At 52.4% G+C, this 10546-nt stretch overlaps 1 protein-coding gene across 1 annotated transcript; it reads left to right on the top strand.

Annotated features, from left to right (window-relative positions):
- Positions 1–695: 695 nt before the first annotated feature.
- Positions 696–9925, top strand: CYC1 (cytochrome c1). The gene is made up of 7 exons (XM_075352703.1): positions 696–809; positions 6048–6238; positions 6449–6575; positions 6666–6823; positions 7130–7290; positions 8913–9013; positions 9486–9925. The coding sequence occupies exons 1-7, from the start codon at positions 723–725 to the stop codon at positions 9588–9590; spliced, it is 930 nt and encodes a 309-aa protein (XP_075208818.1). The 5' UTR covers positions 696–722; the 3' UTR covers positions 9591–9925.
- The last annotated feature ends 621 nt before the right edge of the window (positions 9926–10546 follow it).

The raw sequence follows: 10546 nt of genomic DNA, 5'->3' as shown, positions 1-10546 counted from the left end.
TTCAGCCCCGTTCTTATATTCTGCCACGTGTTTTGTGATTTTCTGTCTCATTTTCTGCTTTTATGTCACTTTTTCTGCTTTTCTGCCCCGTTTTCTTATATTCTGCCACGTTTTGTGACTGTCACATTTTCTGCCACATTTTCTGATTTTCTGTCACTTTTTCTGCCCCGTTTTCTTATATTCTGCCACGTGTTTTGTGATTTTCTGTCACATTTTCTGCTTTTATGTCACTTTTTCTGCTTTTCTGCCCTGTTTTCTTATATTCTGCCACGTGTTTTGTGATTTTCTGTCACATTTTCTGATTTTCTGCCCCGTTTTCTTATATTCTGCCACGTTTTGTGACTGTCACGTTTTCTGCTTTTCTGCCTCCTTTCCTGCTTCTCTGTCACGTTTGTGGATTTGTGTCAGTTTTCGCCCCCTCCTCACAGCTGGACACTGGTTACAGCCCTGGTTGTGTCTCCTTTGTGGCGTCGCCCTCAGGCTGTGAGGCCGCCATACATGGAAAGGTTCCCGCCGAGAATGTTCATGTGACCAGAGCACCGCAGAACGACCCGCGCCTGCGCACAGTCAAGGACGCAGCGGCCATATTGCTCAACCCGTCCTGACTCCAGCGCCAGGTGCCCTTCCAGTTGGAGGTGCAGTAAGATGGCGGCCGGAGGTGACGTCACAGCTGTCAGTCAGGGCGGGCGCAGGTGCTGGGACTTCCCTTCTAGCCGGGAAAGATGGCGGCGGCGTGTCTGCTGTTCCGGAGGTCGCTGCGGGCGGGTCAGCAGCTGGGAGGGCGAGCGGCCTGGCCCGTGGCTCCTCAGGTGAGAGGGGGCCGGGGGAGGAGATGGAGCGGGGCGGGGGTCTCGCGGGGTGACGGGCGCAGCGGGGAGCCGGTGACCGGGCGGTGAATGAAGGTCACCGGGGGAGAGCGGCAGGCCGGGGCAGCGGGACACGGCGGGTGCGAGCTCCGGGCTCATGTCCGGGGGGAGGAGGCGCAGACAGGGCGCGAATACCGCAGCGGCTGACAGATGTGTCTGAACACTGGGCCATGCTGGGAGTTGTAGTTCTGCAGGAGCCTGATGTGCCGGACCCCAATGTACACAGCGGCCCCCAAATATACAAGATGGCGGAATCTGCCCCAAATCTTCCTTGTAGTCACCTCAGCTGCGTAATGTTCTCTCCCAAATACCGCCATTCCCTGTGTAAGGCGGGGGTCAGACTGTGGGGACCTCACCATCGTCATATCGGGGTGCTGCGGCCATTCCCTGTGTAAGGTGGGGGTCAGACTGTGGGGACCCCACCATCGTCATATCGAGGCGCTGCGGCCATTCCCTGTGTAAGGTGGGGGTCAGACTGTGGGGACCCCACCATCGTCATATCGAGGCGCTGCGACCATTCCCTGTGTAAGGTGGGGGTCAGACTGTGGGGACCCCACCATCGTCATATCGAGGCGCTGCGACCATTCCCTGTGTAAGGTGGGGGTCAGACTGTGGGGACCCCACCATCGTCATATCGAGGCGCTGCGGCCATTCCCTGTGTAAGGTGGGGGTCAGACTGTGGGGACCCCACCATCGTCATATCGAGGCGCTGCGGCCATTCCCTGTGTAAGGTGGGGGTCAGACTGTGGGGACCCCACCATCGTCATATCGAGGCGCTGCGGCCATTCCCTGTGTAAGGCGGGGGTCAGACTGTGGGGACCCCACCATCGTCATATCGGGGTGCTGCGGCCATTCCCTGTGTAAGGTGGGGGTCTGACTGTGGGGACCCCACCATCGTCATATCGGGGTGCTGCGGCCATTCCCTGTGTAAGGTGGGGGTCTGACTGTGGGGACCCCACCATCGTCATATCGGGGTGCTGCGGCCATTCCCTGTGTAAGGTGGGGGTCTGACTGTGGGGACCCCACCATCGGCATATCGAGGCACTGCGCCCATTCCCTGTGTAAGGTGGGGGTCTGACTGTGGGGACCCCACCATCGGCATATCGAGGCACTGCGCCCATTCCCTGTGTAAGGTGGGGGTCTGACTGTGGGGACCCCACCATCGTCATATCGGGGTGCTGCGGCCATTCCCTGTGTAAGGCGGGGGTCAGACTGTAGGGACCTCACCATAGTCATATCGGGGCTCTGCGGCCATTCCCTATGTAAGGCTGGGGTCTGACTGTGGGGACCCCGCCATCGTCATATCGAGGTGCTGCGACCATTCCCTGTGTAAGGCGGGGGTCTGACTGCGGGGACCTCACCATCGTCATATCGGGGTGCTGTGGCCATTCCCTGTGTAAGGCGGGGGTCTGACTGTAGGGACCTCACCATCGTCATATCGGGGTGCTGCGGCCATTCCCTGTGTAAGGCGGGGGTCTGACTGCAGGGACCTCACCATCGTCATATCGAGGTGCTGCGGCCATTCCCTGTGTAAGGCGGGGGTCAGACTGTAGGGACCTACCTCACCATCGTCATATCGGGGTGCTGCGGCCATTCCCTGTGTAAGGCGGGGGTCAGACTGTAGGGACCTCACCATCGTCATATCGAGGTGCTGCGGCCATTCCCTGTGTAAGGCGGGGGTCAGACTGTAGGGACCCCTTCATCGTCATATCGAGGCGCTGCGGCCATTCCCTGTGTAAGGCGGGGGTCAGACTGCCGCGTCTGTTAGATGCGACAGTCCCGGGACTGTACCCAGCTCATCCAAAATGTCCTGGTGCAGTGGCAAACGGGGTAATATATGGGGTTGATACCAGATGTGTAATGTCACCTGGCATCAAGCCCTGGTGTTAGTGATGTGACGGCGTGTATCAGCCAACATCACTAACCCAGTCAGTAATATAAAAAAAAAATATATATATATATATAATAGATGACAAAAATTTATTTGAAAAAAAACGTCCCCAACGCATTCCCTCTTTCACCAATTTATTGGAGGGAAAAAAAAAACAAATCAAATCCAGGTCCGGCGTAATCCTATAAGGGGGTCCCACGACTATCAATACTCACTGTCCTATTCAATGAAGAGCACAATGTTCCCCATTGGCTGGGAGAGCAGTGCAGTGACCTGAGCTAACATCAATAGGGTCAGCCCAGGTCACTACAGGGCATGACCAGCGCTGACTTCAGGAGGTTAGCGAGGTACATTACCTGCGATGATGGAAACCGCTGCACTCCTGACGTCAGCACTCGTCACTAACTTCAATGACCGCGGCGTTCACAAGCGAAGTATCGTGAGCTGCCCGTGACGTCACCACTAGTCACAGTCTCGGGCTTCCTGCGAGAGGACGCGGCGGGCATAGAAGTCAGTGACAAGTGCTGACGTCAGGAGTGCAGGACTTCATCACTGTAGGTAATGAACTTTACTAACCTAACAGCAAAGCTCATCATCCCCGCGGCAGCTGGCACACTGCAGTGCGGGCAGTTGTGGAACGGTCGTCTGAATGAGCCCTAAATAATTGGAGCATGCTCAGTTAAAAAAAAAAACAACTGAATCCGTCGCTGGATTCCATCATTTGACGGATCCTAGGCCCAGAGGCTTTAATTTTACCAAACGAGGGACGGTGACGGATCCGTCGCTGTCCAATTTTTCGACGTAGACCAAAAAGTTACTTTGTCCGTCGGCAGGACAATTTTCAATGGATCTGTCGAACAACGGATGAAACGTGAGGCCATCTGTCGCTAATACAATGAGAAAAAAAACAGATCCAGCATCCTCAGTTGCCAGATCCATTTTTTCAAAACATGACGGATTGTGACTGACGGCAAAAACCTGATGTGTAAAAGGGGCCTAAGGCTGGTTCATACTGCGGGGACCCCACCATCATCATAACAGAGCGCCGCAGCCATTCCCTGTGTAAGGCGGTGATCAGACTGCGGGGACCCCACCATCATCATAACAGAGCGCCGCAGCCATTCCCTGAGTAAGGCGGTGATCAGACTGCGGGGACCCCACCATCATCATAACAGAGCGCCGCGGCCATTCCCTGAGTAAGGCGGTGATCAGACTGCGGGGACCCCACCATCATCATAACAGAGCGCCGCAGCCATTCCCTGAGTAAGGCGGTGATCAGACTGCGGGGACCCCACCATCATCATAACAGAGCGCCGCGGCCATTCCCTGAGTAAGGCTGGTTCATACTGCGGGGACCCCACCATCATCATAACAGAGCGCCGCAGCCATTCCCTGTGTAAGGCGGTGATCAGACTGCGGGGACCCTACCACCATCATAACAGAGCGCCGCAGCCATTCCCTGTGTAAGGCGGTGATCAGACTGCGGGGACCCCACCATCATCATAACAGAGCGCCGCGGCCATTCCCTGAGTAAGGCGGTGATCAGACTGCAGGGACCCCACCATCATCATGACAGAGCGCCGCGGCCATTCCCTGTGTAAGGCGGTGATCAGACTGCGGGGACCCCACCATCATCATGACAGAGCGCCGCAGCCATTCCCTGTGTAAGGTGGTGATCAGACTACGGGGACCCCACCATTGCCATATGGAGGCGCTGCAGCCATTCCCTGTGTAAGGCGGTGATCAGACTGCGGAGACCCCGCCATCGTCAGATCAGGGCGCTGCAGCCATTCCCTATGTAAGGCGGGGGTCAGAGTGCGGGGACCCTGTCATCATCGTATTGGGGCACCGCGGCCACTCCCTATGTGTAAGGTGGGAGTCTGATTATGGGGTCCCCACCATCATCATAACGGGGAGCTGTGTTGCTCATTCATTCTCTATAGGACTGCAGTGCGCGGGGGTGTCTGCTATTGACCCACAGATGAGTGTTGGAGGCTGAGCATGCACACAATCAGTAAAAGTCAGACCCATAGACGATGGGCAGTGAAGGCCAACCATGCGCACAATCAGGATGGGACAGAGATCGAGCATGCGCACAGTCAGGATGGAACAGACCCATAGACTTTTGGCAGCGAAGGCCGAGCATGCACACATTCAGTACAAGGCAGACCCATAGACAAGAAGTGTCAGAGGACAAGCAGTAGGACCCCAGTGATCTTGAAGACATTGCATGGATGAGGTGCGTATGCTCAACTCCTGGATATAGTTGAGCGCTGTGCTCAGTCCCATAGAAGACTGGAGCAGAGGACGAGCATGCGCACCTCGCATCCATGCACCACCGAGCAGCAGATCCTCAGCGCAGTCACTGAACACTGCTGAAATGTGTGACACAATATGAAATACATCTGAGGCTTATATGACCATGAAATGTCACTATATTTGCACCAAAACATTGCACAAATGCAATGATGTCCTTAAAGGGGTTGTCTATTATGGTACACGCCTTTCTAAATGTGAACTTCCTGGACTGGTGCCGCTCTGGGCTGATAGTCTGCAGAGCTTGTGATGATCTGCGGCCCTGGGGACGCAGCGCTTGGAGTGGCCCCGGTCTCAGAGATAGGTTGATTTTTCTTTTTTACTGTATTGAGCACATTGGGGCAACAGACTTTAGCCATGACGCGGATGACGCTGGCAGATTGCCGTGTGCTGCCACGACGTCACAGCTTAGTGTGGGTGAATTCATTGTGACCGGCCACTCGCACCCCGCAGCACAATGCTTTCTAGAGTATCGGATGCCAGACTGATGGACGGCAGGGGTTTACAGACGGCTGGCTCCCTCGTGGGCTCTATATGCAGATCAGCTCTCGCTGTTTGCAGCCATTGAACGTTTACTCCACTTGGCATCTGCCGATGAGAAGTGTCCAGACTGCCTGCAATGCCCCTGCCGGTCAGTGCTGCCCTCTACCGGGGTGAATAAAGCCCTCCACGACCTGCAGACGCTGCTTCACACAGACGACCCCAGGTCTCCACCAGAGTCCTCGGCGTCTACATGTCGCCTTGATTCACTGCCTGTGTGTGTGTACAGGTCATATATTCCTCATTCATAGTCACGGTCCTCCCACAACGCTCATCCTGAGCCTCCTGATTGATGGACAGAATGGCAGATGTAGCCTCACCCGGACAGTCATATAGTAAGCAGCGGTTGAGATCAGTCTGGCTCTCGGCATGTAGGATCCCTGTCCGGGATTTAACCCTACATTGATTTAACCCATTCTTTCCGCTTGTTGCAGGCCAACATGTCATTCTCCTCTCTGTCCCGGGGCAGGAGACTAGCTCTGTCCACCATCGGTGTCGTCGCCGCCGGAGGAGCAGGATTGATGTTTGCTCTCCACAATTCTGTTAAAGCCACTGACATGGAACTTCACGCTCCGGGCTACCCCTGGAGCCACGGCGGTTTCCTCTCCTCCCTGGATCACGCCAGGTAATTTCCTGAGGTCGGACCTCGTCCCTTTATGATGCCCCTAATGGCACCGTAAAATATTTAAAGGAGGTTTCGCTGGCAGCTGGTTGATGTGGACCTTGCCAGTGCATTCAGGATGACTGGGGGCCAGGGTGGGTCGCAGCTGCCTGAGGTGAACCGTTCGGTGTAGGTAGCAGGATGTGACTCTTCCGCTTCTTCTGTCCCACTCAGCGTCCGCCGCGGCTATCAGGTGTACAAGCAGGTGTGTGCCGCCTGTCACAGCATGGACTACCTCGCCTTCAGGAACCTGGTCGGCGTGTCTCACACAGAGGCTGAAGCCAAGGCCCTCGCTGAGGAGGTGAGTGTGGGCTCAGCCGACCTCCGGGCCTTTCCCTTCACCCCAGACCCCATTATTGGATTTATAGAAGCCGCTTATTTGGTCTTTTAGTTTGAGATCCTGGACGGCCCCGATGAGAGCGGAGAGATGTTTACCCGTCCTGGGAAGCTGTCAGATCGGTTTCCAAAGCCGTACCCCAACCCTGAAGCCGCTAGAGCATCCAACAATGGGGCGCTGCCCCCCGATCTCAGCTACATTGCCAACGCCAGGTACTGCGCAGCCTGTACATACCACAGCATGCCCTGCCGCTGTTATACGGCCTGTAAGGTCTTCACATCGGACCCTAATTGTACAACATAGACCCGCAGGGGGTGTATACTAGATCTAGTGACCCTCCCCCGATCAATAGGAGAACTTGATCACATCTGTCCTTAACCATAGCTGATTGCGTAATTGTTCATCCTCTAAACCACACAACCGCAGTGTAAAGTCCAGGGTGTGAATACTTTTCAGGGCGTTATATTGCCCATCACCAGTCCTGTGCTGGATTTTCTGACCTGATCTTGTATTTTCAGACATGGAGGAGAGGATTACATCTTTTCTCTGCTCACGGGATACTGTGACCCTCCAGCCGGGGTCTCTCTGAGGGAAGGACTGTACTTCAACCCATACTTCGTGGGCCAGGCCATCGCTATGGCCCCTCCGATCTACAACGAGGTTCTGGAGTACGACGATGGTAGGTGGGATTAACCCCTTCACGACCGGCCAATTTTGCGCTTTTCTTTTTTTTTTCGCCATTCTTCTTCCGAGAGACGTAATTTTTTATTTTTCCATCAATATGGTCATGTGAGGGCTCGTTTTTTGCGGGACAAGTTGTAGTTTTAAATCCACAAGGTTTACCGTATAGTATACTGGAAGACAGCAAAAAAAATACAAATGCGAAAAGATTGCAAAAAAAAAAGTGATTGCATGATTGTTTTTGGGGTATTTTATTCACAGTGTTCACTATATGGTAAAACTGATGTGTGGGTGTGATGCGTCAGGTAGGCGCTAGTTTGTCGACACCAAACATGTATAGGTTTACTTTTATCTAAGGGGTTAAAAAAAAATCAGAAGTTTGTCTGAAAAGCTGTACGTTTTGCGCCATTTTCCACAACCTGAAGCGTTCTCGTTTTTCAGGATCGATGGCTCTGTGATGGCTTATTTTTTGCGTCTCGAGCTGATGTTTTTAATGGAACTATTTTTGCACCGTTGCTACGTTGTGATTGCCTATTATTGCATTTTGTGGCTACCAAAAACGTAATTTTTCCGTTTTGAATTTTTTTTGCCGCTACGCAGTGTACTGATCAGATTAATTGATTTTATATTTTCATTGGGTATTTTTGAATGTGGCAATACCAAATATGTGTATTTTTTTTTTAACTCTTTAATTTTCAATGGGGCGAATGGGGGGTGATTTGAACTTTTAGGTTGTGTTTTTTTTTTTTGTTTGTTTGTTTTTATACTAGTTCCCTTTAAGTGGCTATAAGGATCAGCAGTCTGATCACTCATTCATTTCTCCCAATCAGAGCAGCACCGCTCAGACCAGGAGCCAGGACCAAATCATCTCTTGTAACAGGCAGTACTCAGCTGCTTCTTACAGGACCTGAGTCATGTGAGCACAGGAGTCATCACATGACCCTGTGCTACCATGACAACCACCGGATCAATGTCATCACGTCACGTGACTTCTGGTTTCGGCCTGTGAATACAGATTTACCGCGATCTCCATTTAAGAGGTACGGATGGATAGCGATTCCACTCGTACCTTCTAGGCACAAATGTCAGCTGTATAAATCAGCTGACGTGCGTGGATCCCCGCCCACAGCAGGTGGGGATTAACGCTGACCGCTAGGATGTAACTGCTCATGGTCGTTAAGGGGTTAGTAGAGAGTACAGTGACCCCGCACTGAGAATAACAGTGTGACCGACTGCTCCTCACTGCGAGACATCGTAACGGATCCTAAAACGTATATTATGTAGTAGTAAGACACTTTGTACATACATTACTGATCCTGAGTTACCTCCTGTATTATACTCCAGAGCTGCACTCACTATTCTGCTGGTGCAGTCACTGTGTACATACATTACATTACTGATCCTGAGTTGCCTCCTGTATTATACTCCAGAGCTGCACTCACTATTCTGCTGGTGCAATCGCTGTGTACATACGTTATGGATCCTGTGTTATACTCCAGAGCTGCACTCACTATTCTGCTGGTGCAGTCACTGTGTACATACGTTTAATTTTGAGTGAATTTTCTTCTATTTCTACCATCGGGGAACCTATTAGTGACTCTTGATGCTTTTTCTACCCAGGAACTCCGGCAACAATGTCTCAAGTGGCTAAAGACGTCTGCACGTTCTTGCGATGGGCCTCCGAGCCAGAGCACGATGATCGCAAGCGCATGGGCCTTAAAGTGAGTTTTCTGATGGGGAGGATGTGGTATTTCGAAAACTCGGAGGTGGTGATTGTGACAATTCACCTGAGATTCTTATCAATGAGGTGATGGGCTCCACTTACCAGCGGTGTGGGGCCCCTGTGGTCAACCATATGGTGGTCATCTCCTTCCATTTATGTGGATGGCGGTTGTTTCGAGAACCCGCCAGTGCCGCTATTTTTTTTTTTTTTGATCTCTTATACAAATCTATGATGATGAGCCCATGTGCAGGGACCTCTGCCGGCAGCGGCTCACTACTTGGGCCCATTCGCAGATTGGGCATCTCTGCCGTGCCACCGCTCTGGGGTCTGTTAGCTCAAACGTGTCTCCCACAATATATGAGATTAGTTTTTCCAGACCCCTGTAACCTTCCATAACCTGCCATCAAAAGCAGTAAATAAAGCATTGCCCTGTGCTGTGCGCCTCCTCATTGTCTCCTTTCTGCCTCCAGATCGTTCTCATGTCGTCCTTCCTGATCTCTGTTCTCTACTACATGAAGAGACACCGGTGGACCGTGCTGAAGTCCAGGAAGATCGTCTATAAACCACCAAAGTAAGCGGGATGATTGTATGTCTGTCGGACCCTCGTGATCTTCGTTGGCGGCCTCGGCGGTGAGATCCGGACGACGCTCCGTCCCTTTCCTGCCTCCTGACAATTGAAGCTGCACTTGGACAGATAACTCCATTGTAATATTATTTCTCGGCTCCCGGCGTCACAGATTTTTGTCCTTTCTATTTTTATTTTGTTTTTGCTTCTCGATCTGTTCATCATCCACCTTAGAGGAAAAGGGACTGCGGAAGAAATCGAAACACACAGTGCTGGATGTCCGTTACAATCCCTTCCATGGGGAGGCTGATAAATTAAATAAAAAAAAATATCTTTTAAAACCGATGGAGGGTGAATGATCATTTACTGTGATTGGGATAATCCCCCGGGGTACACGGATGGTCGGCACTAAGGGTCAGCAGGGCCCGGACGCTCGATTTTGTGGCACACCCCTGTAAACCTGCGTCGTGGTGCATTACAGCGCTGTGCAAATTAATTGGCACAAAGCATTTTTTTAAAGGGAACCTGTCAGCAGAAATTTCGTAATAAACCTAAAAGATTCCCCCTCTGCAGCTCCTGGGCTGCGTTCTAGCAAGGTTCCTGTTGTTATTATGCGCCCTTTAAGAACTAAATAAATAGTTTATAAAGTCTTACTTTTTGTATGCAAATATTTTTTTATGGTCACGGGGGCGGGCTGTCTTGCGTCCGTTATTCTCCCTCCTGCCGCTTTAGGCCGTCCCCCCCCATCACTCAATTCCATACTGAGGATGCCGCCCAGTGCTCCCAAGGTCTCGCGCATGCGCCGTACCACTCTCACGGTACTGTGCACTGTGTGACCGCTGGTGACGTGTTGCGCAGACGTGAGATTATGGGCGGCGCTGTGTTTGTCATCAGCAAGTACCTGCCCATAATCTCCTGCCCGCGCTTTCCCCTCTGCCTCCACCGTTCTGTGCAAGCGCTGGCCAG

The sequence above is a fragment of the Anomaloglossus baeobatrachus genome, chromosome 6 (assembly GCF_048569485.1).
Source record: "Anomaloglossus baeobatrachus isolate aAnoBae1 chromosome 6, aAnoBae1.hap1, whole genome shotgun sequence".
In the NCBI taxonomy this organism is placed as follows: domain Eukaryota; kingdom Metazoa; phylum Chordata; class Amphibia; order Anura; family Aromobatidae; genus Anomaloglossus; species Anomaloglossus baeobatrachus.
Note: the sequence above shows the minus strand (reverse complement) of the source record. Positions and strands in the feature narration are given on the sequence as shown.

Bases quoted from the DNA above. Each gene is read 5' to 3' on its own strand.
- CYC1 (XM_075352703.1), top strand. From the start codon at position 723: ATGGCGGCGGCGTGTCTGCTGTTCCGGAGGTCGCTGCGGGCGGGTCAG. The intron at 810-6,047 runs GTGAGAGGGGGC...CGCTTGTTGCAG, and splicing joins CCTGGCCCGTGGCTCCTCAG to GCCAACATGTCATTCTCCTC. The intron at 6,824-7,129 runs GTACTGCGCAGC...TTGTATTTTCAG, and splicing joins AGCTACATTGCCAACGCCAG to ACATGGAGGAGAGGATTACA.